General features: G+C 52.2%; 1 protein-coding gene across 2 annotated transcripts; it reads right to left on the reverse strand.

Annotated features, from left to right (window-relative positions):
* Positions 1-2,317: 2,317 nt before the first annotated feature.
* TMEM222 (transmembrane protein 222) lies at positions 2,318-13,027 on the reverse strand. Of its 2 annotated transcripts, XM_059690644.1 has the most exons (7): positions 12,799-13,027; positions 7,440-7,524; positions 6,209-6,240; positions 4,625-4,721; positions 4,412-4,542; positions 3,477-3,588; positions 2,318-3,347 (listed from the first exon to the last, which is right to left on the reverse strand). In XM_059690644.1, exons 1-7 carry the CDS (start codon positions 12,990-12,992, stop codon positions 3,270-3,272), a joined length of 729 nt encoding a protein of 242 aa, XP_059546627.1. In that variant the 5' UTR covers positions 12,993-13,027; the 3' UTR covers positions 2,318-3,269. The 2 variants fall into 2 exon arrangements, with proteins under 2 accessions (XP_059546627.1, XP_059546628.1); XM_059690645.1 differs by lacking the exon at positions 3,477-3,588 and having other exon boundaries at positions 12,799-13,015.
* Positions 13,028-15,697: the final 2,670 nt, after the last annotated feature.

Here is a 15,697-nt window from a genome sequence, read left to right on the forward strand (position 1 = left end):
TTGCTGGGCAGGAGAAGCCTGGGACTTGGCCCCAGCTCCGCTGCCAACCTACTCCGTCACTCCTGTCACCCTTGGGCTTTGGCTGCCCTCTGTAGAATGAGTAGCTGCCCACCCTACCCGCTGAGGAGCTGATGGGAACTTGCTTTCAAAGCAAAGTTAGAAGCCTTTATAAGAACCAGGGTAATGGAAGGATTGCCCACTGCAGTCAGACAGCCCTGAGTAGCTCCTGCTCTGCCACTGTGTGACTTTGAGCAGATCTCTCCATATGAGCTGCAATTTCCTCCAGTGCAAACTGGGCAGCAGAGTGCGAAGAGCCTATTATAAGGGAAATGAAAGTGCCTGGCACAAGCTGGCACATCGTGGGTACCAGGTGATCCCTCTCCAACATAGTCCCTTCTCACAACCACTGCCCGTGTCCACATATGCCTCCTGGGAAGTGCTGGTCAGGCAGCGAGGCTCCCACACCCTCTGTCCCTGGGGAATCCCTTTGGGCACCATTCTGCTCCCAGGTGCTGCCCTGCCCCGCGTGCGAATGGCTTTGGGCCCTAGATTACATTCACTTTAAGACCATGGGCCAAGGCCACGCAAAAGCTTTGAGACCCCACAAGTCTGCTTCATTCCACTCTGTCATGCTGCTTGGTATGGATGGTCCCTTCTTGGTATGGATTCAAGGACCAGACCCCCAAGAGAGGAGGTGGGGCCGGGAGAGGACTAAATGACACCCCACTCCTTTCCTCCCTCATCCGAACTGGCTCCAGTACTGCTATCACCACTCTGAGCACCTGGGGGTCACTCATCCACCCCAGCCCAAGGTCCATCCTTCCCCACTCTTTTGCAAGTCAGTTTTCTTTTCTGAGCCTCTTTTTACTGATCTGTTAAATGGGGGTAATCCCTTCATTTATGGTTTCCACTGCAATTTAATGAGATCCCTTCATAAACAAACATATGCAGGTACCACTGTCCTCAGAGCTTTACTGCTGACTACTCCCTGTCCCTTCACACCCTGGCCATCTGTGTCCCCTACCCCCACTGCAGAGTGCCTCCCCACCCGCGGCCACCTGCTTGTGGGGCACGGGCTCAGTGCCTGTGCGCTGTGGCCAGTTGCTTAGTGCCCCAGTCCTTCGGAGAAACAGCCCCTCCCCACTTCCCTCCTTGTGCCCCAGCGATGCCATCTCACAGGGTGGTCCCGAGGGGGGGCTGCAGAGCCAAGCTGCTGGGTTTGAACATGGTGCTACTTGTCCTACCTCAGTTTACTTCTCTGCATATTTGTTCATTGGTAAAATGGGGATACACTGACCTCATAGGCTCCGTGACAAGGCTTGTCACACAGCCAGTCCTCAGTATCTGCTGGGTGATTTTCATAGCCCCATTTATGTCCTTTCTCTGCAAGGCTAACTGAAAATCCTGCCAGGCAGAAGCAGGCCTTAAAACGTTTCCCTATTTTGCTGTGATTTTTCTCTGTACCGGAACTCCCCCTCCCATCCCTCCCCCCACCAATCAATTCTCAGATGGACTCCACTATGCAAGAAAGATGTTTGAAAATGGAATTTTTCTGAAGTGGGGAGGAACCTCAGGCTTGGAAACCACAGCACTGCGGGTCTGGGGTGAGCTGGGATAGCTGATCCAGGGCTCTGAGGGCCAACAGCTAGAGCCGTCCTCTGAGCCATCCTCAGGATGAACACAAAGGGCTCAAGATCCAGAGACCAAATCCTTTACTAGGTCAACTAAGTGACACCCGGCACAGGGCAAGGTTAGGAGACTCCTCCAAGTAAGTGACCTTTAAACTGGGCTTGGGCAGAAAGGCCATGATTTTAACACGGGAAGCACAGGACTGAGGTGGGAGGAGGCTGGAGGGCAGGGCGTGCGGAGTGAATGCAGGGCCCGGAAGGCCACAAGTGGAGGCACAGTGGAGCAGGACAGCGACCGGATCACTGGGGGTCAGCACAAGGAACTTGGCCATGTGACTGATGAACATGGCAGGAGCCAGGGGCTGGGGCTCTCTCAGCTTATCCCAAACTGTAGACCCCTGGGCTGTGGTCTGCTCAGCCCCAACCCCAGTCCTATTGCCAAGTTCTTCCCCACAGGGAGTATGGGAAGGATTTCAATGTTCATTTGCCTTGAAGAGAAAGCTTTGGGATAGTGGGTGAGGGACTCCCAGAGCCTGGGCCCAGGGCAGGATACCTGGGGGATGCTCCGACCCTGTAAGCCAGGCACTGGGTGAAGACTTAACCAGACCCCTTGCCCGGGGCAGAGGTACCCAAGGACACCAAGGAGATACGAGTTGAAGAAGTGAAGGGAGAAAACAAGGACAAGGCACTTTCTGGAGTTAAAATTCTTTATTGTCCTGGCCAGGGAGTGCCCCCCCCCCCCCAGGAATCCGTGGGGAGGGGTGAGGGGCAGCACAGGCCCTTCCCACAGCGAGGAGAGAAGAGGGAGCCCTGGTGAGGAGGAAACAGCTCCCCTCAGCTCTGTGATGGCGCTGGCTGCTCTGGCACATCTTGGACCCAAGGGGTGCCATCCCGAGTGAGGCCCACACCTGGGGCTGGGGCCAGGCTTTGTTTCCGCTGCTCTGGTCTGCAGGGTGTCACTCTGGACACATCAGTGTCACTCATCTCTCCAGCCTGACTGGGGGGCCCAGGCCCCAATTAGCTGAGGGATGTGGGCTCAAGTGGGAGCTGGGCCCTGGGAGAGTGGGTAGAAGGGGCTGCACGGTCTGGAGGACCCCAGGAGATGGGGCACAAACTACCCCTAGTGCAGCTTCTGGCTAAAGGCCACCCAGCCCTGCTGGACCATTCCAGAGGCCAGCGGAGGCCCAGGTGGCTTAGCTTACGGAGACATCCTAGTGTTCCCCGCCCACCCAGGACCGAGCCCTGGCAGGAGAACAGGCTCCAAATCCAGCTCTGACCCGTCTGGTGGCTCCAAATGCCCTCTCCTCCCCACCAGGCACTGCGCTGAGGCAGCACAGGAGCAGCTACAGGGAGAAGTTAAAGCCTTTCCAACAGATGGGCAGAGAGGGTGCCTCAAGCACAGGGGTCACCAGCCTGGGGAGGAGGGCACAGGGAACTTCTGAGTGACCAGTGAGACACCATACGCAACTACACCCCCTGCCCCCCCAGCCCTGCTCATCCTCAGCCTATTCCAGCCCACCAAGCCCAGACTCTTGGGTCAAAACCAGCAGCAGGCCCATCCCTGCCTTTTGGGGAGAGGAAAAGAATCTGGAACCAAAAGGAGTGGCAGGTCCAGGGCCACGAGGCAGCCATCACCGGAGGTTAAAGACCAGGCTGGCAGTTAAGATGATGCCCAGGAGGAGGACGAAGGGTAGCCAGGTCTTCACGAAGGCCCCGACGCTGAGAGGGGAGGGGAGTATTGGTGGGAAGGGCCGGGTGAGTGAGCCACCCCAAGCCCCACCCATCCCAACCCAGGAGGGGCTGCTGTCCCCGAGGAAGCTCCTGGAACCTCTGGAACCGTGCCCTCACCCCATAATTTGGTCCAAGGGACTGGCTGGGCCTGGCACCCGCTATGGAGGACTGCCACCTACGGTCCTTGGCAGGAGATGCTCCAGGCTCCTGGTGGAGACGTGACACCTCCCTGGGTGGACGACAGATGTGCCCACCTTCTCTAGAACTTATTGGTTCCATCCACAACCACCCCAGTCTCTGGGGAGAGGTCTCCAGTCAGAGGACCTGGCCCTTGTCTGGGCATGAAAGCCAGGAGCACCGGCTGCACACAGCTTTCCTAATGGGGCCCCCGAGAGGGGAGGAGTCGGCAGGAGTGAACAGTGTTGTGGCTGGAGTCAGGGCTCTGGGTACAACCCCGGCTCTGCCTCAGTGTGTGCGTGGCCAGTTACAGACTTCTCAGGGGACCTCTGAAAGCCTCTGCACTGTAAAGACTCCCGAGAGCCTCCTTTCAGAAGCTCTCAGTGATGAGCGCAGCCGAGAAAAGCCTGGAGAGGTGGCCTGGCTGCCAGGGGCGTGCCGGCTCCAAGTGGGCAGGTCACTCACCCTCTCTGAGCTGCCTTCATCTGTGAATTGAGACTAACACCTTTGACCTCACACGTCATGAAGCTGTGACCTCCAAGGTCCTCCTGAGCCACCACTGGGGCCCACCTGCTCAGAACCCTGCCTCAGACGCTGGAAGCTGGGAAGGGACCCTGTGGGGCCCTCACCCACTCTCCTGTGCACCCACAGTCTCTCCAAGGAGCCAGAATCATTGCCCCCATGTTACCAAGAACAGCTGCAGCTGAGAGCCAAGGCAGTCACCCGAGATCTCACAGTGAGCAAGTGACAGAGCTGGGCTTGGGACCCGGTGCAGCTGACCTTTAGCACAGCCACCTCCTTGTCCACCAGGAACTCAGCTAGTTCTTCTAGAACCTTCAACATCTCCAAGGGGTGGTGGGAGGTGGGTAGCTCACCTGACATACTTCCCATAGAGCAGGCAGAAGAAGCAGACCGTCACCATGTTCCAGTTGGTGCTATTGTTGTAGCGCATCAGGTTCAGGGCCAGCGCCACGTGTGAGTGGCAGTTGTCACAGCAGAGATTGTGCTGGATGCAGGAAGGGGGGGTCATGCCGGGCTGTGGGGGAAGCTCCCTCCCTGGCTCCCACCCCCAGGAGCGGCTCACCTACCATGCGGTGCTTGTACTCCTCAGAGGCGTCGTGCACAGCTGTGTCCCACGCATTGGGCCCGCTGGCATATACCCGAGCAGGGTCCAACTTCCAGTACCTGAGGGGAGAGGGGGTTCTGGGCACAGGGCCCTGAGCTGGGTATTGAAATTGCAGGGGAGAGCCAGGTCCAGGGCCGTGTGACAGTGTGATACGCCCAATGCCAGGTGGATCCGGGGGAGGACATGAGCTAACTCAGCTGGGGTGACAGCGAGTCCAGCCCGAAGAGGACTTAGCCAGGCACAGAGCAGGGAGTGGGTACCCTAGGCAGAGGGAACAGCCTGAACAGAGGAAGAGGCACAAAACTGCGCAGTATGTAGCCAAGATCAAGGGAGGAACAGGGTGACGGGATGCCGGGAGGTGAGGCTGGAGATACAGGTAGAGCCATGTCGTAGAGGGCTTGACTATCACCCTGAGGAGTTTATCCATCAGAAAGCATTCCCTCCCATCTCCCCACAAGAAGATCAGGGTGAGTGGGAGAGCAGCTGGGGAAGCTAAAGCTCATAAACCTCAAGCTGGGTGAGACCCCGAGGGAGTGCTGGGAGGTCAGAGCGCCCTCTGGCTGCTGTGAGTGGAATGGCTTGGTACCGAAGCCTAGAGCCGTGATTTTCAACTGGTGTGCCCCAAGAATTTTTAAAGCATTGCAATACCTGACTATTCAGTCAGGGCACTGATCTCTTTTCCCTTAGACTGTCAAATTAAAAAAATGACAACAGCTAACACAACAATAGCTGTCTGGTGTCAATGAATCACAAGTATACTTTTTTTTTTCTTTTTTCTTTTTGTCAAATCAGCCAAAAAATTTTTTGGGTGTGCCACAGAATTTTAGTAACTAGTTTATGTGTGCCAGGATATGGAAAAGGGTGAAAATTGCTGGCCCAGACACAGGGGACCAGTGAGAAACCACCACGGCCTGGGCGGGGGCTGCTCAGGGGTTCCTGCCCAGAAATGGGGGCCAGGAGCTTCCCACAGCAGCCTGGCAGCAGACACCCAGCTCAGAGGCCTGGGCCCACACGTGCACCTGCCTGAGGAAGCCACAGCTGCCTCTGCTGGGTGCGACACCCACTACTCCTTGGGCCCGGCCCTCCTGGGTGCAGCCTCTGGCAACAGAGCACCTGATCCTGTTCCGAGCATACAGATGACAGAGGCATTGTCACCAGAACCACATTTGAGGTGGGCCTCCGAGAGAGAAAAATTAAAGCAAGCCAGCAGTAGCTCCCAGAAGCCTTGAACTGCTTTTATTCTCTCCGACCAGAACTTTCCAGGGGAGTTCCAAACAATGCCTCCTACACCTTAAATGGTGTGTTCACTCCTTGAGGGACAGGAGAAAGAGTCTAGGTTTTGGAGTGAGACAGACCTGGGTGTGAGTCCCAACTCTGCCACTTCCTGTGTGATCTTGACCAAGTCTCTTCCCTTTCCTCACCCTTCCAATGGAGCTGAAAACACGACTTTGAAGAGCTGAGGCAAGGTCTAGATGGCCTGTGGATAAAGGACCCAGCCAGGAGGAACCTGGCCCTAGGGCCAGTCACATGGGTGCTCATCACTTACTTGACAGGCTTCCCAAAGGCCATGTTGTCTTCCTGTGAGGGACAAGAGCAGAGGTCAGTGGGGAGCCCACATCCAGCCTGGAAGATAGACCGGGGTTGGCGGTGGAAGTGCAGTGACTTAGGAGGCATGTCGGGTGGGCAGCAGTGGGGCCCGGGTCCTGCTCTGGGGCCGGGTCGGTTTGTGAAGTGCCAGCAGCAGCATGTTGGCAGAAAGAAGGCAGCATGGCACAGAGCCCCCTGTACACCGAGACCGAAGACTCGGGGTGCCAGCCACAACTGCCCCTTGGTGTGGCTCCTAGTGAATTCTCTCACTCTCTCTGGGCCTCATTTTCTTCAAGTTCTCTGGTCAATTTCTGATCCTTCCTGGTATGAATGAGGACACCCCGACCTCCCGACCCAACAGCAGTGCCCAGAGAGCCCGTCTCTCCATCTGCCAGTCCGACTGCATTCAGAGCAGGACAGGGAATGGGGGAGGGGGTTTGAGAGGCCTTCCATGAGGGAGGCATTTTAGCCAGGTCCTAAACCTGCCACATAAGATGTGTAGGGACAGATTCTGGGTTCAGAATCTGCTGACAGCTGGTCAAAGATAAATTATCATAGAAGTATATGACAGTGAAAGCAATGGCTATGAAAGACCTTTCTGTGTAAGATGATCATGACAACTATTAATATAAACAGGCTGATGCCACCACATACCCCCTTTACTTCAGCTTCTGATGAAGCTGCAACCTCGAAATAGCCAGGAACAAGCGCACTACACCCATTTGGGGCACATTCCCCCCAAAAGACCTGAGAACATAGCTGATTCATTGTAGGGGGCCCACCCCCGCTTCTCCATGGCCACACCCAGGGAACCATGTCAGCCTCCCCTGTGTCCCCAGCTTGTGACTCCCACCTTCTGAAGGTCCAGATATGTGGTTCCTGGATGGTCTGACTCCACTCTTGCCTCTAACCCCTACCCATGTCTCAGTACCCAAGGGGTGGGCAAAGGGCTGGGTCAGTTACTTAAGAATCCTTCTGGCCACACTGCCCTCCTGGCCTGTCCTGGAGGCAAGAGAAGGGGTAAGTAAAGGCGTCAAACACTGGTGAGGAGCAGAGGGCCAGGGCCCGGGCTGCGTGCTAGCTGCATTCTCTTGGGTCTCAGGGAGATAGGGAGCTGCCTGCAGGCAAGACAGGCCAACCTTCCACGTAAGCCCTGGAACCCTCCAGAGGGGGGAAGAATGGGGACTCACCGAGACAAAGTAGGGGCCAGCAAAGTCCCGAATGACTCCTGTGGACGTGCAGATGCCCATGTGGCCAATGATGGGGAAAAACCACCTGCGAGAAGAAAGGGCGGGGAAGGAGCTGAGCTTCGGGGATCTTGCAGCCGGTTAGACAGACGGCAGGGACACTCCATCCAGTGTGAGAACATGCGACTGCAGCTGTGTGTGATGGGTGCCAAAGGGTGGCTGGAGGGGCTGGGGAAGCACAGAAGAGGGGCAAGTGCCAGTGAACAGTAAAGGGCGACCACCCCACACAATGGCTAGAACTAAAAGGACGATAACGTTGAGTGGGTGAGGATGAGGAGCAACTGAATGCTCATGCACTGCTGGTGGGAGTATAAACACTTTCGAAAAACTGGCAATATACTCTTTGCCTCAGCAATCCCACTTCAGAGTATACACCCAACGGAAACAAATGCCCTGAGCAAGAAAGTTCATAGCACCTTTACGTAAAATAGCCAGAAACAACATTTTTCAAAACTCATTGAACTTCACACTTAAAATATATGCACTTTATTAGTTATCAGCTATCCTATATAATAAAAGCCTAACATGCAAATTGCCCCCTCGGGAGTTCTACGACTCGCTATAATGTGCGCTGACCACCAGGGGGTGGCGCGGAACGAAGGAAGGCCTCGGCTGGCAGCCAGAAGGCCCCAATTGACCCTGATCTGTAGCCAGGCCTAGGGACCCTACAAGTGCACGAATTTCGTGCACTGGGCCTCTAGTATCTCAATGAGTAAGTAACCTGGGGTATAGCCATTTAATGAAATAGTAGGTAACAATGGAAAACAATAAATTTCTGCTACACACAACAAATTCTCACAGATAAAAGGCAGAGTGAAAAAAGAAACATACATACTATTCTGTTTATATGAAGTGCAAGAAAAGGCAGAAGTAATCTATAGTGCTGGAAGGCAAAAGAGGGGTGATCTCTGTGGTAAAACTGACCGGCATAAGGAAGCCCTTTGGGTACTGCAAATGTTCTCTACCTTGACCTGGGTGACATAAGTATATGTATGTAAAAACGCACTGAGTATACTTAAGATTTAAACATTTTATGGTATATGTTATAGCTCAATGAAAAGTTATTTTTTTTAAAGGTGGAGGAGGCATTTAAACCAATCTGTGTGTGTGTGTGTGTGTGTGTGTGGTTCAGGGAAGGCTTCTCTGAGGAAATGATGAAGAAACAGTATGTGCAAGGGTAGAGATTAGGACGACAGCATGGTGAATTCCAGGAACTGAAAATTCAAATTCTTAAAAGTCATGGGCATTTAAAAAACCCAAATCTCACATGGACCCCAATATGCAAACCACCTAGGAATCCCAGATTAGTCTGCAGCCTGAAAAGCATGGCTCTAAGGGCTGGAGAGACTGATCCATTTTTTAAGGGCTGGCAGAGCCACTGGCCAGGTGCTGGTGTCAAGGCTGCACCCTGCTAGGGAGGTGGGGCAAAACCTGGGGAGTTGCAGCTCAAGGAAGTGATTATGTGGGGCTGGGGCAGAGTCAGTAAAGACTTCACAGATGAGGTGGCTTTTAACTGTACCTGTGAAAGAACAGGGTGCCAACAGGCAGAAAGCAAAACTCTGAAGCTGCAAAGTGCTGCATGTGTCTGGAGAATGGGAGGGGGACAAGAGTGGAGGGAAGGACAGTGGTGAATTCAGAGGTTATTCTGAAATACTGGCAAAAGATGATGGTGATCCTGACCACAGAACTGGTGGTGGTGGTGAGAAGCCAATGGATTAAAATATCTTTGTTTTTTAATTAATTAATTATTTAAAAAACATCTTTTTATTGATTTTTAGAAAGAAAGGAAGGGAGAGGGAGAGAGATAAAAACATCGATGAGAAACATCATCAATCGGCCGCTTCCTGCACATGCCCTATTGGGGACTGAGCTCACAACCGGTGCAAGTGCCCTAACTGGGAATTAAACCAGTGACCTCTCGGTTCCTGGGTTGACATTCAACCACTGAGCCACACTGGCTGGGCTAAAAGATCTTTAAAAGAAAGACTGGACAGTTTTATCATTTTCCATGGGATACAGGTCTCCCAGGTCTGCAGCCTGAGCACCTGAGAGGATGGGGCCAGTGTTTTTTTGAGAACATAATTCAGATTCCATCATTCCTTTGCTTAACACCCATTAATGGCTTCCTATTACACTTTAAACTCCTTTCAATAGTTTCGCCCTACTTACCCCTTGAAGTCACCTCATGCCTCTCTCTAGCTACACTGCCTGCCTCCAGTTCCAGGGCACCAAATCCTCCCACTTCAACGCTTATTTTGCATTAGTCTCTGCCCAGAACACTTTTCCCCCAGAGCTTTAGAGTGCTGGCTGTTTCTTATTGTTTAGGTCTCAGCTTGACTGTAACTTTGGAGGTCGTCCCTGACCACGTCTTCTACAGTAGCCACACGCACCCCCAGGCACCCTAGATCCAATTACTCGGTTTTAATTTTTTTTTTTATAGTATCTACTGCTTTCTGAAATGATGGCTGCTTACATGTTTACTGTCTGTCTCCTCCCACGAGTGCGTAAGCTACAAGAGAGCAGGATTTACTCTTATTTATCAGAGCAGCCCCTAAGGCAGTGGTCGGAAAACTGCGGCTCGCGAGCCACATGCGGCTCCTTGGCCCCTTGAGTATGGCTCTTCCACAAAATACCACGTGCGGGCACGCATGTACAGTGCAACTGAAACTTTGTGGCCCATGCGCAGAATTCGCGAGCCGCAGTTTACCGACCACTGCCCTAAGGCAATGCCTAGCATTCAGCTGGAGCTAAGCATTCATTGACTAAATTATGAGTGAATGAATGCCCCACATTTAAGAGTAGAGTCAGGCTCTGAAATCAGACCTGGGTTGAGTCCTGACTTTGGTTTTATGCTTTTTTTTTATTGATTTTAGAGGAAGGGAGAGGGATAGAAACATCAATGAGAGAGAAACAACAATCGACCAGCTGCCTCCTGCACACCTCCCACCAGGCATCCAGCTTGCAACCCTGACCAGGAATCAAACCTGTGACCTCCTGGTTCCTGGGTCGATGCCCAACCACTGAACAACACCAGCTGGATGGTTTGGGGCGAGTTACTCATGCTCATTTATCAGTGACAGGTGGATAGTAATGATAATTACCACAATGAGGGGCTACTGCGAGGATTTAATAGGATATACTTTGTAAAGTGCTTAGCACACTTCCTTGCACTTGGTAGTTGCTCAGTGTTGTTATCATGATATGTTCAATAAATACTTGCTATCTGATCAGCTGGACTGGCATAGAGTAAGCCGCTGAAGACACTTGGTGGCCACAGGATGCATCAGACTCAGAATTATGAGAAAGTAGTTTTGCTGGTTTCTCAGACCCTAGCTTCAGGACCCCTCCTGCCTGCTCCTCCCCCCACCCCAATTCTGTTCATCTAGTTGGGGAGAAGGTCTGGGAGCAGTACTCCACATTCCACAGCTGTGCTGACATCTGCTGATGGAAATTAAGAATAAAGGAATAAAGGCTAGAGACAACATCAGAGCCCTGTGCCCAGGGAAGTCCCCAACAGAAACTCTCAAAGTATTTGTCAGTCTGGAAGCTTCATGAAGGCAAGCTCCACAGGTGCTTTCTATGTAGATCTGGTATATAATAGGTCCTCAATAACTATTTATTGAATGAATGAATGAGCAAATGCTGGAGCTTCTATCTGGGAAGGTAGAATATCTCAATGAAAAAAGCCCCAACAGACCAACCGGCGGGGCTCAGTGGTTGAGCATCAACCTATGAACCAGGAGATGGCGGTTCGATTCCTAGTCAGGGCACATGCCTGGGTGGCGGGCTCAGTCCCCAGTAGAGGGCATGCAGGAGGCGGCTAATCAATGATTCTCTCTCACCATTGATGTTTCTCTCTCTCTCCCTCTCCCTTCCTCTCTGAAATCAATAAAAATATATTTTTTGAAAAAAGAAAAAAGCCCCATGCTGGCTTCTAAGCCTTTATTTCCTCATCTATGAAATGGGATGACAGTATCTATTTTCATTCGGTTGATGTAAGGACTGAATGAGAGAGTGAATATAAAATGTTTGGCCCAGAACAGAGTAAGTACCCAACCTTAGCTGTTTCTATTAGTAATAGTAACTATTATCTGACTTTTCATAAAGAATTATCAACTTCTCTGAGGGGGGTGGACAGATCTTTGGATTCTGCTGCTTCTCCTCTGATCCCCCATCCAGAGAGAGATGACAGCTCCTTGTGCCACATCTGTTCCTAGTTCTGTGCTCTAGGTCAGCAAACATCAGTGTGCGAAGATGGTGGTTCACCTGTCTCTCTCCCTACTGCTGGAGGGTGAGTCATTTTATGTGCACATGAGCTCTTTGGCTCAGTGGATAGAGTGCTGGCCTGGGGACCAAAGGGTCCTGGGTTCGAGTCCGGTCAAGGGCACAAACCTCGGTTGCAGGCTCCTCCCTGGCCGAGGAAACCAATCGATGTGTTTCTCTCACATCGATATTTCTCTGTCTTTCCCTCTCTCTCCCACTCTCTAAAAATCAGTGGAAAAATACTCTCGGGTGAGGAATTAAAAATAAATAAATAAAAAGGACATTTAATGATACAAGAAGCTCAGCTTCACCACCTGAGAAGGCATTTCCTACCTTAGAACGTGGCTGTGAAATTCAGAGAAAAATATGAGCGAGAGCTTGGGCAACTGTCCAGCCCTGTGAGCAGTGGCCATTATCAGCTGTCAAAGGCTGAAGCAGGAGGGCAAACCAGGTCTCCCCAGCCAGAAGCTAAAAAAAAAAAAAAAGGCGGCAACACTGCCTGCGTTCTCTCCCGATGAAAGCTAATGCCACAGAAAGCACCTCTGTCTGGGAGGCAAGCACCCTGGGACCTAAACACGCTTTGCAGCTGAGATGGTGTGTAATCTCCGGGGTCATCCGTCAGACAAAGCGCTGAATCCCGGATCCCTGGGGCCCTAACAAACTGACATCCCAGGGCGGGTATGATCCTAACAAACTCCTCCGGACTCGGCGGGACAGCTTGTGCACAGAAAGAAATGAATAAACCGTGAATGTGAAGATGTCTTCTCAGGCCGTGTCAAGGGGCCCTCCTGCGTACGAGCTTCCCAGTCACAGAGCCCTTCCCGCTGGTCTACAATCGTCCTCCTCCCTGACTCTGAGGTGCAATGAGGGCGGGGGGCACGACCCACCCTCAGCAGAAACCGGCACCGCTCGGGGCCAGGCCTGTGGACCTGGCCGGAGGGGAGGGTTTGCTGTGCATCGGGCCGGAGGCTGGCCCTGGGCGGCCCGAGCACTCCGCGCGGACCCAGGCTCTCCACGTCCCCAGGCGGAGAAAACTCACGTGAGCACCGGGATGGGCGTCCACACCACGCAGTAGGGAAAGCGGCTCCGCTCCACGTCCATGGCGCCGCCGCTAGAGCCGCTGGACTGCTTCTGGTCCGTCTCGGCCGCCGTCGGCGCCTCCACTTCCGCCATCCCGGGCGGGGGTGGCTGCCGCGGCAACAGGAGAGGCGAAATCCCTTCCGCTTCCGCCATGCTGCGCGCGCCCCGCTCCGGCCCGCCCCTGCTCGGTCGCTGATTTCCGCGTGGCGTCACTTCCGGGAGGCGGGGTCCTCCCAGCTTGGCCTTCCCACCGGGAATTGGAGTCGCGTCCCTCAGGGCCTGGGTTGCCTGGCCCCGGGCCCTCGGCGCCCTCCAGCTTTGCGCGTTTGCACCTTCACCGCACGGAGACCGACCCAGAACTCTGTAATTCAGTAAGCTGAGGGCTCGCTCCTAAAAGGGGTGATGCAGCCGCTATTTATTGAGCACGTCTTAGGCGCCAAGCACTTGATATATATATTGTTTTTAATCGCCATGAATTGGTTAAACCTGCGAATTTAGGTATTTCTCCCAGGTTACAAGTGAGCAGTTGAGGCTCGTGCGGTGAGGTAAATGGCCACGACTCAAACCCAAGCCCGTCTCCCTTGTCCTTTTCATCCCATCATCTCTTACGAGGCGGTGGTAGCATAATGGAAGGCTAGACTAAAATATTGTGTGTCGTGTGTGTCGAAGTAGAGACTTGCCTGGAGATATTTGAGCTGGGTCTTGATGTTTGCCAGGTGGCACCGGGGTGAGAGGCGGGTGGAGGGAACCGTGCAGCTGTGCAAAGAACGGCCTTGCGGAGCACAACGTGCTGGAGTAAATCCTGAGCTTTAGATGCGCTCCTATCCCTTCATTGTACAGATGGGAACACCGAGGCTTAGGGAAGATATATAATTGTCTGAGATATCACCCACCCATATAAAGAAACCATGCTCAAATCTTGGATTCTTTGAGCTTTTTAAAGGATGCCAAGATAGACCAAAAAATGCAGGGTGGAAAAGGGAAATAGGGAAACAAGAAGGAAGACAGCACTAAAAACCGGGCCAGAGGGAGATATGGACAAGTCCACCAAGGTGGTGGGAGTTACGCCTTTTTGGGAAGGTCGTCTCCCCTTGAATCACCCTCCCTCAATGCTGATCTACAGAAAAGCTGCTGTCTTGTTTTTTAATACCTAGTATTTTTAAAAATATATTTTTATTGATATCAGAGAGTAAGGAAGAGGGAGAGATAGAAACATCAACGATGAGAGTCATTGATCGGCTGCCTCCTGCATGCCCCGCACTGGGGATCGAGCCTATAACCTGGGCATGTGCCCTGACCAGGAATCCTATCATCACCTCCAGGTTCGTAGGTTGATGCTCAACCATTGAGCCACACCAGCCGAACACCACCTAATATTTTAATGCATTCTGAGGGATATGTCTGTCTGTTATGGAACTCTAAGGTCCTTGATTTCAGTAGCTAGCATAGTTCCTTGTGCAGAGCAGATGCCAAATATGTTTATTGAATGATTGGATGATTGGATGTTTTTAAAGACCTCATAGATATCACAGATGAAAATGACTCTAACCCACTCAAAACTCTTTGAGTATATTTGTGCTTCTCCTGTGACTCATGTGTGGTGTGTGATCCTCGAAGGGCATCTAGCACAGGGTTTGGAATAGATCAGGTGTGCAGTATGTATTTGTTGAATGAATGAATCACATTACATCTTAATTCAATCACTATAGCTATCTAATCTTCTAAATCACAGGCTCTGAAGAAGGTCTATGCCTTAGACATTCCTCTACTGTCATTGTCAACTTGTAATTCTAGTCCTTTATTGTGTGTATAGATGAGTAAACCACCTAAAAGTCTTTCTCAGGGCCTGCCACAAACTGGGTAGTAGTAACACAAGTACTAGTCTGACAACCTTGTATCTTCCCATAGCACTCCAGATAAACAAAAACATCTTACCATGGTTTACAAGGCCCTGCATTTGCACATGCCCTTTTCTTGTTTGTTCACTATACTATAGTCGTCTTGGCCTTTTTTCATTCCTCTCATGTGCCATGCTCTTTCATGCCCAGGAACTTGGCACACACTGTTCTCTGAAATCCCCCCTGGCCCCCCACACTTAAACTGGCTAGCTTCCATTCATCTGAGATTAAATGTCACTTTCTCAGAGAGACCTTCCCTGACCACCCAATCTAAAGTAGAAAGGCCCTGGCACTCTCCCTTGAGACGCCCTATTCTTTCCTTCACAGCACATTTGTAGCTGTGTACTACTGGGCTCCCCCACTCAGCTGGAAACTCCTTGAGGGCAGGAACTCCCTGTTCACTTCTGTAAACCCAATGCCTAGTATTGTCTAGCACATAGCGTTTGCTTAATAAATACTTGCTAAATTGGATGAATGGCAAATATTTCATTGGTGTCTACAGACAGTCTAAGGACAGGAACCTAGCTTATCACCCGCTACCTCTCGGTGCCCCAAGCTTTTTTAAGGGACCCATGGAGGTTGATTGGTACAGTGCTCTGGAGTAGGTTCTCACCAGAGAGCCCTAGCTCTCTTCCCTATGACCTGCACCATCCTACCCTTGGCCTGGGCAGCTGCATGTCTTAGGCAGGCACATGAGGAGGGCCAGGTACCTGGAGGTCTAGCTCCTCCGACTCCTCTGGGGCACCTACCCCAGGCTTGTTCCCCACCAAAGCCCATCCACAAGGCCCTCTCACACATACACATTACCTTGTTTCTCTCACCCACTGTAAAAACCTTCCTGGCTTGTGCCCTTTCCTCCTCTGTGGCTGCCATCCCTATCACCCACAGACAGATGGGAACTCTCCATCAAAGACTAACACTTCCTTCCAGGCTCAGGATCACAGCGGGGTCCTGGAAGAA

This window comes from Myotis daubentonii, chromosome 3 (assembly GCF_963259705.1).
Source record: "Myotis daubentonii chromosome 3, mMyoDau2.1, whole genome shotgun sequence".
Classification (NCBI taxonomy): domain Eukaryota; kingdom Metazoa; phylum Chordata; class Mammalia; order Chiroptera; family Vespertilionidae; genus Myotis; species Myotis daubentonii.